Raw genomic sequence first — 13,119 nt, 5'->3', positions numbered from 1 at the left:
AAGAATCGATGGCTGGTTCCTATTTGACGCCACCTGCACATTTTCACGTTAGTGGTTTCTGCTTGACCTGCGGGATTCCTGACGAACACCGACTCGGTGAAACCCGGAGTTCCTTCTCCCGCAGCGTTGCAGGCGATGACTCTCACCAGGTACTTGGCTCCCTCACGGACCCCATATACCGTAAATGCCCGAGTCTTCCATGGCCGTTCTGTAGACCTGGACCAGTCTTTTCTACCGGCCATAGTCTGGGAAAGACCAGAGAAAATGAGTGTGATATTTACACGTTGATCTTCTCAAATGAAGGGAACTCGTTGGGCACCTTATCCACGTGGTATCCCAGGATCTCTCCGCCTCCATTGTCGGCGGGTGCGTCCCACTCAACCTCAATAGAATGGTCCGTGGTTGCCACCACTCGGGGCACTGGTGGTCCGGGAGGTACTGTTAAAACAGATAAATCATGAAAATAACCTCCGCTGGTCCTTGTGTCTTTCAACTGTGCCGAATTCTATCCGAGGAACTATTTCATGGATTCCAGAACAATGGCGGCGGGAGACGTTTTCTGCCAGATGGGGAAGAAGGTCTGTCCTCTCCAAAAAAAAAAAAATCTACTCTTGCCGTGCCTTACCCACATTAGGAGCGCAGCATAACCTAAACAATGTGTTACGATCTTGCTATGTGTCGATCTATGGTCTTAACTGTACGGGGGGAGTCGGCGTGACTCAGTGGTATGGTGGTCGTCTCCCAACCCAGAGGTTGTGGGTTTGATCCCATGCCATTGTGACCATATCGAAGTATCCTTGATTTGATTGATTTATTTGTTCATTTTTCCTTTCGGACAGCATTATGACAATCAAACATTTCATCATACAATTTCAACATGTAATAACCGAAAAGAAAAAGGGCTGGCAGGAAGAAGCTAAGATCCTTGAACAAGATACTGAACCCCCAATTGCTCCTGATGCTGCATCATCAGTAGGTGAACGGGTAGTCAAAGTGAAAAGCGCTTTGAGGGCCTTGTTAGGTGGAAAAGCGCTGTATAAATGAAGTGCCATTTAACATTTAATTGGTTTCAACTGCTAACTGCAGATAGACCGCCAAGAAAGCCAAGTAGAAGCAAGGAGAAAGTTCACAGCGACTCAACAGCCTACATTAAGTCACCGATCAAATTTAGTCCCAAAGTGACCTCATCTAACAAAAATCGTGTTCGGAGCCGGAAAATGTACGTACGAATGGGGGCTTGCGCGGTCTTGGGATCTGAAGGAACGCTGAACTTTCCGGGGCCTGCCTGATTTTCGGCTGCCACTCTGAAGATGTACGTTAAGCCTTCAACGAGTCCTTCCACATTCAGCTGGGTGGCGGGGACCATGTCCCTGCAGAACACATTCAGAAAGAAGTCAGTAGACGGCAAACGCGGAATGACGTCGGCGTTGGTTTTTGGCGACGCTCTCCACCTGTTGACCCGAGCCCAGTGGGAACTGTTGATCTCACGACGCTCCACCCAGTATCCCAGGATGGGGCTGCCGTTGTCGTTCGGCTCCTTCCAGATGACCAGCATGCTGTGGGCTGTGATGTCATCGATCTCCGGCTTGTCGGGCGCATCGGGAAGTTCTGAGAAGGACGCAGTTCATCTTAAAGTCGATGAGCGTGTGAAGCGGGGCCATTCATTGAGAGATTGTACATACCGAAGGGGTTCTTGGCAACAAGAGGTTTGGAAATGCAAGGCGGACCAGCTCCGTACTTGTTCTCGGCGACGACTCTGAAGATGTACTCCTTCTTCTCAATGAGTTTGGGCACCAGATAGTGGCAGCCTCGAAGTGTGGAGGTGACGCAGCTGTACCCGAGCTCGATCTTGGAATTATCTTTCTTCTCCAGCGTGTAGTTGAGGATTTCGCTGCCGCCGTCATCTTTAGGGGGATCCCACTTGCAGATCACAGAGTTCTTCCTCACCTCTTCGAAGCAGAAGTTGATTGGAGGTCCAGGGGTATCTGACGACAGGGGGAAAAAAAAAGATTTAAGAGCTGAAGCTCTGCAGTCCTCCAGCAGAGGAGGACAAAGTGGGTGGCTACTCGAGAGAAGAGAAAGAACCGAGTTCTCACCAAGCACATTGACCTCGCAGGTAGCCGAAGCGATGCCATGGTCGTTCTCCACCTTCACCATGTAAACGCCGTGGTCAACACGCAGCGAGTCCCTGACAACTGCCGTGGACTCGCCCCTCTTGCTGTTGTTAATGCTCAGCCGCTCGCCAATGGTCGGGTAGTCCCTCTCCTCCACTTCCTGCTCTGCCGCCTCCTCCTTCTTCTCTTCCACTTCTCCCTCTTTCTTTTCTCCTTCACGCTCTTCTTTCTTCTCAACCTTCTTTTTCAGCGGTCTCTCCGGCCTTCTGCGGGGCGCCTCGGGCCGGATCACATGGTTGTTCCAGTACCAGGTGATCTCAGGGTAGGGCGAGCCGGAGATGTTGGCCTCCAGGCGGATTTCGCTGCCTCGCTTCACGTTCAGGCCGGACTGAAGGCTGCCGCTCAGGAAGACCTTGGGAGCACCTGACGACCGACGCGGAACAGACAAATGAGAGGCGAGACGACGAAAGCTGTTCCAAGTCACAAGCACAAGATTGCCAACAATGTCCTCACCGACTGCATCCATGGCCTTGACAAACAGGGTGCTGCGAGACGGCTCGCTAACACCGGCGGAATTTTCAGCTCGGACTCTGAAGGCGTAGCTCTTGGCCTCCTTCAGCCCTCTGACCGTGTAGGAGAGCACCGGGACCAGGAAGTCATTGCACCTCTCCCACTTGTCCTCACCCTTCAGCTGCCGCTCCAGGATGTAGCCCATGATCTTGGCGCCGCCATCATACATGGGAGGCTTCCAGGTGAGCGTAATGGTGCCCGATGTGGGATTGTGGGTCTCCACATCCACCGGCGGGTCAGGAGCATCTGACGCATTTGATGAGACACCCTTAGTCGGTTGTCAACAAGACCCGGCAGGATGGCGTGTTTGGGGCCAAACTTACGTTTCTGGTCCTCGGCAATGACGGGATTGCGAAGCTCGATGAACTCCCCGCCTCCGATCTTGTTTACAGCCTGGACTCTGAAGTAGTACTCTCCGTTGGGGATGAGGTCTTTGACGTTCCAGCTCACTTTGTTCTCTCCAGACATTATGTTGACGTAAGTCCTCCTGCCGGCCTCACGCCGCTGCAGCAGAATCACACAGCAACATTAACTCAACTCAATTAAACTTTATTTATAAAGCACTTTAAAGGGATAGTTCGGATTTTTTTACATGACTCTCTATTTCATCCTCACCTCCAGTGGTGTGCGATCAGCATTGACTTACCCCTGACAGCATTCTGTGCCACGAGTTCTGGTCCGGTGTTGGACGAGAGGAAAATAGTCCGGCAAATTGGAAAGTCAGACTCCATTACCGCCGGGCACTATTTTTCTGTTTGGTCGTATCACTGCGCGCCGCCCCGCATACAGTTGATAGACGCGCACTAATCTACAAGTTGTTTGTCTTTTCAAAGGCAGAAGGCGAGACCATCAGCTGTCTGCAGCGCGTCTATCAGCTGTTTACAGGGCGACGCGCAGTGATACGAACTAACAGAAAAATAGTGCCTGGCAGTAATGGAGTCTGACTTTTTTTCAGGAGGGTGTTTTGTGATGCAAATGTATCACTCTTTTGATCACGAATTGTTTTTAGAAGAAAAACGCTTTACTTAGGTGGCCCCAGCCAACTTGCCGGACTATTTTCCTCTCGTCCAACACCGGACCAGAACTCTTGGCACAGAACACTGTCAGGCGTAAGTCAGTGCTGATTGCACACCACTGGAGGTGAGGATGAAATAGAGATTCACGTCAAAAAATCCGAACTATCTCTTTAAAACAAGCATTGCTGTACACAAAGTGCTGTACATGAAACAGAAACTGGTTGTGCAGTAAAGAATAAGATAAGAAAAACAAGAATAAAGCAAACATTTTAAGTGAGTATACAAGTATTTTTTTGTCTACAAGTAAATAAATTTTACATCAGTGAATTAATAAGAAGTAGGCGAGTGAATAAATATATATACATATATATATATATATATATATATATATATACATATATATATATATACACATATATATACATACACATATATACATATATATACACACACACACACATATATATATATATATATATATATATATATATATATATATATATATACACACATATATATATATACACATATACACATATATATATACACACACATATATATATATATATATATATATATATATATATATATATATATATAAGTGCTGTCAAACGATTAAAATTTTTAATCTGATTAATCACACTTTAATTTTGATTAATCACGATTAATCAGCTAAATTACTTGCGTAATATAATATACAAAATACCGTAATATTTTGACATTAATGCATTTTATGATATGAATGTCATTTGCAAACATTGATTAAATGCATGTACGCAATTGCATGCATGCGTGTATTGCTCAAAACATAACAACATCATATCAACTGGGTGCAATTCAGCAATTATTAATTAATTAAATGCAAATTACTTTTGTTTTATCTAAAGTCCCATCGGGGTGTTTTTTAAAGTGAAATTTACCACCGAGCACACCAACTGAAGTCACCTCGCTCATTTCGGAACAACAGGCGTAGGAAATGCCGTGCATTGACCTAATCACTGACCTGCACAGCCTTCAATGTAACCATCTGCGGTTACGTTCAAGGCTCAAGTGCGGTCCAATAAAATGGTGCGATTAATATGCGTTAATACGTGATTAATGAGACAATTTTCTGTGATTAATTAATCTATTAACGCTTTAACTTTGACAGCCCTAATATATATATATATATATATATATATACATATATATATATATATATATATATATATATATATGTATATATATATATACACAGTGATACCTCAGCTCACGAACATAATTGGTTCCCAGAAAGGGTTTGTAAGGCGAAAAGTTTGTCTTCCGAACATTTATTTCCCATAAGAAACCATTAAAATGAGAATAATCCGTTCCCAGGTCCCTATAAAACATAATTTTCTACTAAATAAGCCTTAAAACTACACAAAAATATACCTTATTTTATGTATAATAAATGTACTATTGTATTGTAATTAAAGAAATAAACTGTACTGTATAATAAAGTCGTTTTATTTACCTTTGTGATGGTAGTTCTTAAGGATGGTAGCAATGGTAGACTTACTTCATTCGCGAGCGTTTCACCGCGTAGAGTGTTTATGGAACGGTTGCCGCTCATTCGCACTTTCGTGCTCACTGGAGCGGAGGAGGTGTGTCCCTTGGTGAACAAGGAAGTGGAGCACTTTAGCGAGTCAACAAAAAGTGAGCACCGCCAACTACTTTCACCTCTTTCTTGGGACTAAACTGCCGTGGCACTATTTTCTCCTTTTTTGAGGTACGTGATAGCACTTTCGCTTTTTTTAGTGGCGCGAACTCCATTGACTACAATGCAAACGCGCCACCGTCCCTCGCTTTTGGCGAGAACGTAGCATTAGGCTTAACACTAGCCTGTGGTGGGGTCTTTTTCGGCCCCATAATAGCAAAAGTACACTCAATATGGTCCAAAATGTCTATCAAACACAAACCGCGTCCGCACTAAAAGAAAGGGGGTGACGAACTGGGACGCCGTGAGCGTGCGTCAGCTTCTCGTGGCCGCCACCGTGGTGCTGTTCGACCGCGTGGTTTGGTTCGTCCGCCGAAAACTAGTTCATCAGCAGAGACTATATACTCGCGAATTTAATGTTTGTGAGGCGAAAAGTTTGTGAGTTTAAGCGTTCGTCAGCCGAGGTATCACTGTGTATATATATATATATATATATATATATATATATATATATATACATAGAATAAACATCAAATTCATAACACGAAATAACGCACACACCACAAAACACCAAAAACAATGTGAAGTCTCATGGTGCGCCAAAAGCCAAAGAATATAGATGGGTTTTAATACATGTTTTAAAAGTAGATAAAGAGGGGAATTGCCTAATATTTTGTGGAAGGTCGTTCCAAAGGGAGGGAGCGGCAACTGCAAAGGCTCCATCCCCTCTAAGCCTTCGCTTTGTCCTTGGTACGTCTGGGTTGTGTCTGGTCTGCTGATCTGAGGCGGCGGGCAGGTGCGTAGGGGTGCAAGAGCTCAGCGAGTTAAGGTTGGGCAAGACCATTTAGAGATTTTAAAACAAATCAAAGAAACTTAAAATGGACTCTAAATTATGTGCTCCCTCTTACGGGCAACAGTAAGGAGACGATCAGCAGCATTTTGGACAAGCTGGAGACGCTTGAGGGAGGACTGGCTGATTCCAAAGTCAAGTGCATTACAGTAATCCAGCAGAGATGTAACAAAGGCATGGATTACAGTTTCTAAGTGCTGCTGAGATAGGAGATTTTTTTTTCCTTAGCCAGCTGCCTCAGATGAAAAAAGCAGGATTTGACAATAGCAGCAATTTGCTGGTCCAGTTTAAAATCACTGTCCATCTTGACACCCAAGTTTGAGACTGGCCTAAGTGCGCCAGAGAACCCAAGTCAGCAGGATGAGAAGGGCTACTGGGCCCAAAGACCATAACTTCAGTTTTTTTCTTGTTGAAGTTCAAGAAATTTAAAGCCATCCAGGTTTTGAATTCCTCCAGACAGGACAAGAGTGGCCTCAATGAGAAAGCGTCCTTTTTACTAAGCGGGACATAGATCTGTCATCCGCATAGCAATGAAAAGAACACACTCTAATGCTGGCACCCCCAACAGATGAAGACCAAAAGGGCTCGATCAGAAGCTGACTGACCTGCAGGATGTAATGAACAATTGGGGTGCCCCCATCGTAGTCAGGCGGATCCCAGGAGACCTTGCAGGAGCTCTTGGTGATCTCAGAGGCAGAAATTTCCTTGCACGGGCCCGGGAGACCTGGAGGTGCAGTTTGAAGATGAGTGAGAAAGGTGTGGAGAACGCAGCCGGCGGCAGTGCTGTGGATCAGCTGCTCGGTTACCGATGACTTTGACGTTGATGGCAGCGCTGGCGGCTCCCAGTTTATTCTCCAGAGTCACTTTGTACTGGCCTGCATCAGAGTGACGACTACTCTCCACTTCCAGGTGGCAGCAAATATACTCTTCCCTGGTGAGCACAAAACAATCTGGTCAGCCAAGAGTCACATGAGCGGACCTGAAATGAGCACCGACCTGAAACCCAGACGATCGCTGGCCTTCAGTTCCTTGCCGTCTTTGTGCCAAGTGACTTTGGGCGAGGGAACGGCCCTGAAGGGAACCGGGATGTGCAGCTTCTCTGTCTCCACAACGACCAGGTCCAGAGTCTGGAATTCCAGTGTGGGGTTGCCTGTAAACAAGCGTTGAAAAAAATAAAATAAAATAAATAAATATATGAAGCCGCACCACCCGCGAGAAGCTAGGAGCCCCTGTTCCTGTTCTTACAGTCGGAATCTTTGGCAACGACGTTCTCCGAGATATCGGAGGGATCGCTAGCGCCGACCGAGTTGATAGCTCTCACTCTCAAGATGTACTCCTTCTCGGGAACGACACCTTCTTCCACGGTGTACTTGAGTTCCTTGACGGGACGCGAGTTGACCCTCATCCACTTCTCCGTGCCGGCCTCACACATCTCGATGTGGTAGCCAGTAACGGGGGAGCCGCCGTCCCTCTGCGGAGGTTTCCAGCCGATGGACAGGAAGTCCCGGCCAGCGGCGGTTACGTGGAGCTCGACGGGGGGAGACGGGACGCCTGAGGAGGAAAAGGTGTTCTTTGTGACCTCACGTCGACACAAAAGCCGTCATCCGGCGCATGGTTTCCGTCAACTCGCCTGTTGGGTCTTCGATGGTCAGGATCTCGGTGGGTTCGCTTGGATGTCCGAGTCCCGCCTCGTTCTCGGCGCGGACCTGGAACTGAACCTCGGTTCCCTCGATCACGTCCGTCACTCTGTACTTGCAGTCCGGCCCGGAAGTCTTTCCACACTTCACCCAGCGAGTTCCCAACTTCTCCTTCTTCTCGATACAATACCTACAAAGTTCATGGCATGACAGTAAATCCTCACAGGAAACGTCATTGGTAGAGCACCAGTGAAATAACCAACAATGGATACATGGGGGAGAAAAAAAACATAAAAGCAGGATCGTTGAAAAGCTCAAACAAAACAGTACAGTGCCACACAACACCAAGTTCAATCACACAATAAAAGCAAGAACTAAGAGTTGTGAATTTCAGGCCAGATTGAGTGTAAAGAGAGCAGTTTGAGCAGATCTTTTGTGTTCAGGAGGTCACAAAGACGTTTCACTTTAGTGGGGGTAGAATTTGGAAACACTCAAGAACCCTCACGGGTCAGGTAGTCTCATGGGGAACTAAAAGGGTCTTGAATAGATTGACGTACAAAATCATTCTGAGCTTTGTAGACTAACAATAAGACTTTGAAAAGTATTCTTGAAAACTTGAAGGAGGTTGTGGGTCTGTACAAACTCCTTACCTGAGGATGGGTCTGCCACCATCGATTTTCGGCGCCTCCCACTGCAGGTCCACATATCTTTTCGTCACGGCGTCCACGGCGAGCGCGTACGGTGGCCCAGGAGTGGCTAGAAAAAGCAGACACATTGGAACCTTTCCCGTCTGATGCCCGAACCGCTAACATCTAACTCAAACTTACTGAACGTGTCCTTGGCCAGAACCGAGTCCTCCAGCTCACAGAAGGGCCCCACGCCGACGGCGTTCTCGGCCGCCACGCGGAAGACATAGAGCGAGCCTTCGTTGAGCGGCGCCACCGTGTACTTGAGCTCCTTGACGGTGGTGTCCACGACCTGCCAGCCTTTACGCCGGACGTCCCGCTTCTCCACCACGTAGTTGGTGATGGGCGAGCCGCCGTCGCGCTCGGGAACGCTCCACTTCAAGTCGGCGCTGCTCCTGCTGATGCCGGTCACCTCCAGCCAGCGGGGGGCTGTAGGGGGGTCTGCGGAGAGGGAGGGTGGCGTCACGAGGATGCTCAAAAGGCCAATCAGTTGTCAATCGAGTCAAGCGGTCTGACGCGAGTCAGCAAATTTTGGACTTGGGAGGCGCTTGGCTAAAGCTTATCAAATGCCTAACTGGACTTGACTTGACTTGACTTGGACTTCAATGACTCAAGCGTCACGATTGAGGCTGCAAATATTATTATTACGTTTGGATCCAAGGGTCATTTTGTGGATGTCTCAAAGAGAATGGCCACACACACAAGTTTTGATTAGAGACACAACTAACTGTGACATCCAACTTCATTTCTTCTGTCATATACTGTATCATATTAACTCAATGACTGACAGCCATTTTGACTGAAGCAATCACCTTCGCTCCCCGCTGTTTTACTGGGTTTTGACTGATTTCGCAAGGCCCACATAATATTGTGTTCTTTTGCTATAAAAACATGAAACCTACCAAAAGAAAGATTAAAGTCTCTTCTTTCATTAGGAAAAAAAAAAAGAAGAATATTTCTCTTTTTACGTTTTTCAGCATTTAGCATTAAAATATAGCTAAGTTTTATCATTACTCACAAATCTATCTCAGGCTGAGGGTCCAAATGAAAATTTGCAAAATTTCATGGAGACGTCAACAATAAAAAGGCTAATAAACGGATACAACCGCAACAACAACAACAACAACAGATGAATGAGAAGAATTCCGAGTCACCAGACCAGACTCTGTATTCGGTTGGACTACGTTGGCTCCGAACCACCATACTGCAGATGAGTCGCCGGTGCTCATTTGAGGGATTCTGTCCCGCGACCTTGAAGCGACCCTGACATTCGCAAACACTCGTCGCACAAGCATAAAGGAATGTTCCAGTTTGGACTAAACACTGGACACAGCAAATGTTTGGAATTATGACTTCTTTTTTTTCTCAATTTTGACTTCAACTATAAAAACACAAGGCAAATATCTGTCTTTGTTACTTTTTTTTATTTTTTTAAACCAGGTTTAGTTCAGCAAATGTCCAAGCTTCAATTTGATATATGGTAGGTTACCCTAAATCAGTAAAAGAGTTTATTATATTATAGTATATCATTTGGAACTGAACAGCTAGGTGCACAATGGCTTTTTTTGGTTGAATTTAATTAAAACAACAAACTAAACTAAGACTAAAACTGATAAAAACTCAACCAGGAAATTTTGCGTGGTTTTGTTTCTTTCATGAATAAAATTGCTGTTGGAAAAACCTGCATTTTCTATTACATTGGATTATATTTGGGATTTACATACATTTGTTTGATGATCTTAAACGTGGAAGTAATATGTAAAGCTTTTATGGACATGGCCAAAAAAGAGATTTTGGCGGCATTAAGTCTCTTACTGAGTCTCTCCTTGCAGAGGATGGGGTCGCTGGGCTCGCTGGGTTCGCTCTCGCCCGCCACGTTGAAGGCTCGCACCCGGAACGAGTACTCCTGCTTCTCCATAAGGCCCTTCAGGAAGTACTCGGTGGCGTTGACGCCATCTGCCACGCGGATCCAATCGGTGGTGCCGCTCTTGAGCATCTCGATGACGTAGCCCTCGATCTTGGCTCCCCCGTCGTGCTCCGGCTTGGTCCACATCAGGAAGCAGGAGGTCTTGGCCACGTCCTTCACCGTCGGTTTGCCGGGAGGCCACGGAGGATCTGGAAGAGCGCTCGGGAGTTTAGGACTTTCAACCAAACTGTTTGAGCGACAAGGAGTCCAAAGTCTTGTACCAATTGGATCTTTCACCAAGATCGGTTCGGTTTCCTTGCTCGGTTTTCCAGGTCCAGCCAGGTTTTCCGCCAGGACTCGGAACTTGTACTTCTTCCTTGTGGGGAGACCTTTGACCCTGAAGACAAACAGAGGTTCACACACTTAAGTACTTAGCGAGCTTCTATTGATATAAAAATTGGAACCTACCAAAAGAAAGATTAGAGTCTCTTCTTTCATTAGGTACATTTGTATCTGTTTCCGTTTTGCAGTAATTAGCATTAGAATATAGCAATTTACATTCTTGGTGAAATTGTTGTCAAAAAGAGCTTGTTGCAACAGGGCCCTCCTGGGTGATCTCTTATACTCTGCTATCACCTGCTCGACGTATTTTGTAATAACTACCATTGCTTTAAGCCATCTCTTCATGTCCAAAGCTGCATCAACGCCTTCTCTACGCTCTTGCATAAAAAAACCCATTAAAAACGTGTATATACGTTTTTGGGAGTGAAGAACAAAGTATTAAAAAACGTGTTTACACGTTTTTGGTTTTGAATGACTTAATAAAGACAAGTACCGCACTTTAGCGGTTCCATAAACTCCAGTTGTCCAAAACCAACCTGTAGTTTGTGTCCTTGATGGGTTGCTTGTTGCACCGGATCCACCTGTCGTGGTCGGGCTCGTATCGCTCCACCCAGTAGCCCGTGATCGGGCTTCCTCCGTCCTCGTCGGGCTCGTACCAGCTGAGAGTCAGCGAGTCCTTGGTGATGTCCGAAGGCTCCAGCTTGTAAGGGGGCCCGGGGGGGTCTGAAAGGAAAAAAAAAAAAAAAACACAATAGAATCAAATCCCACTGGCAAACAAGAGATCTGAACATTAGGGCTGCAATAGCACACATGAAAATGAAAAACTAGAAAACTTAAACGATGAAATTAAAACCACAAAACACAAACGTTGTCCAAGTTATGTTGAAGGAAGTCAAAAACCAGAGTTGAGTCAGGAAAAGGACATACCGAAGGGGTATCTGGCGATAATGGACAGGTGTGTGGCTGGTGGACCCACACCGAACTGGTTCTCAGCAAAGACCCTGAAAATGTACTCCTTCAACTTGACCAGGTCCACCGCCCTGTAGGTGGTCGGTTTGACGGTGGACGAGAGCCGGTGCCAAATCTCGCTGTCGGCAGCGCGACGCTCGATGATGTAGTTGGTGACTTTGGAGCCGCCGTCGTCGCGCGGCGGGTTCCAGGCCAGGAAGCAGGACACGTTGGTGATCTCAGAAATGTCAAAGGCCGCAGGCGGCCCGGGCTTGTCTGAGGCAGGGGAAATACGGTTTTTACTTCAACGGGATCCAGAGAAGACCTTATGTAGCGCGGCATCCAGATTTCCAGCTTACCGAGAATGTTGACGTCAACGGTGGCAGTAGCTCGGCCGCAGCTGTTGGTGGCCTCAATGATGTAGGTGGAGCTGTCATCGCGCTTGGTCTTGGAGACGGTGACGGTGGAGTGTCCCGGCCTGGTGTGGATATTGATTCGATCGTCCGCTTGGAGGACCAGGTCGGCTTTGGTCCACTTGACCCGGGGCTCGGGTTTGCCCCTCACCTCGGCGGGAAGTTCAATCTTGCTGCCGGCTTTGGCGGTCAGACCGGCGAGCAGCTTGGCGTCTAGCAGAACCTCTGGTGGCTCTGGAAAAGGTTTCATCATAAAAAACAATTCATTAGGACGGCAGTCATCAATTCAAGTTCCGTATTTTCAAGATCTCGACATATCTTTTCCATTTGATGATTTCCAAATATCATGTACTTGGTTTTGCGACGCTTTTTAACCGTAACTTGTTTATCAAACCAACTCTTTACTCTGAACACTTCTCTTGTGACCATTGATAATAGCAGCCCCTGTAAATTAGATTTTTGTGTCATCTGCAAAAACAAAAACAAAAAAAACATTGTGTAACCTATTATACACTTTGTCCTAAATGCTTGGGTCCCAACCCAGACCCCTGTTGTACGCCGCAGGTAATATTCAACAACGGTTTATGGTTACTTATTTGGATAAACTGTTCCCAAATACTGATATCATTTTGGAAATAGGCGAGTGGAACCCGTCTGACGCAATACCGCTCCTTTTTTTTTTTTTTTTTTTTTTTTTTTTTTTTTAGCAATGTCAAATGCTAATCAAGTCAATCGATTGGTACTGGATGTTTATCAGCGTTTTCGGAACAATTTTTGGGCTTTGTAGAACAAAAACAATAAGATTTTTGGGTGGGAGGGAATTATTCAAGTGTGTGCATTTAAAATGTGGTTTGAGGCCTCAGTTGCCCAGATCTAGATAATCTACAACTGTTCTACTGTTAAGATTCTGCGGGCAAACTGGGTCTTGGATGGCCGGAGTGCTGCAGGTTTTGGAGGTT

The 13,119-nt window shown here is 46.2% G+C and overlaps 1 protein-coding gene across 1 annotated transcript in view; it reads right to left on the bottom strand.

Moving 5' to 3' along the window:
- The window catches only part of ttn.2 (titin, tandem duplicate 2), a 240,835-nt gene that overhangs the window by 95,309 nt on the left and 132,407 nt on the right, over positions 1-13,119 (bottom strand). The window contains exons 141-160 of the mRNA XM_077537618.1: positions 12,107-12,394; positions 11,727-12,023; positions 11,336-11,522; positions 10,739-10,854; positions 10,367-10,666; positions 8,693-8,992; positions 8,516-8,621; positions 7,859-8,055; positions 7,474-7,779; positions 7,225-7,378; positions 7,035-7,159; positions 6,834-6,952; positions 3,008-3,188; positions 2,628-2,930; positions 2,097-2,537; positions 1,683-1,985; positions 1,452-1,608; positions 1,228-1,370; positions 320-438; positions 68-245 (exon numbers count right to left, since the gene is read on the bottom strand). Of these exons, the coding sequence (XP_077393744.1) occupies positions 68-245; positions 320-438; positions 1,228-1,370; positions 1,452-1,608; positions 1,683-1,985; positions 2,097-2,537; positions 2,628-2,930; positions 3,008-3,188; positions 6,834-6,952; positions 7,035-7,159; positions 7,225-7,378; positions 7,474-7,779; positions 7,859-8,055; positions 8,516-8,621; positions 8,693-8,992; positions 10,367-10,666; positions 10,739-10,854; positions 11,336-11,522; positions 11,727-12,023; positions 12,107-12,394 (4,320 nt within the window). The remainder of the gene's footprint in view (positions 1-67; positions 246-319; positions 439-1,227; positions 1,371-1,451; positions 1,609-1,682; positions 1,986-2,096; positions 2,538-2,627; positions 2,931-3,007; positions 3,189-6,833; positions 6,953-7,034; positions 7,160-7,224; positions 7,379-7,473; positions 7,780-7,858; positions 8,056-8,515; positions 8,622-8,692; positions 8,993-10,366; positions 10,667-10,738; positions 10,855-11,335; positions 11,523-11,726; positions 12,024-12,106; positions 12,395-13,119) is intronic.

Source organism: Festucalex cinctus, chromosome 11 (genome assembly GCF_051991245.1).
Source record: "Festucalex cinctus isolate MCC-2025b chromosome 11, RoL_Fcin_1.0, whole genome shotgun sequence".
Classification (NCBI taxonomy): Eukaryota; Metazoa; Chordata; class Actinopteri; order Syngnathiformes; family Syngnathidae; genus Festucalex; species Festucalex cinctus.
This window is presented reverse-complemented; position numbering and strand designations above follow the sequence as displayed.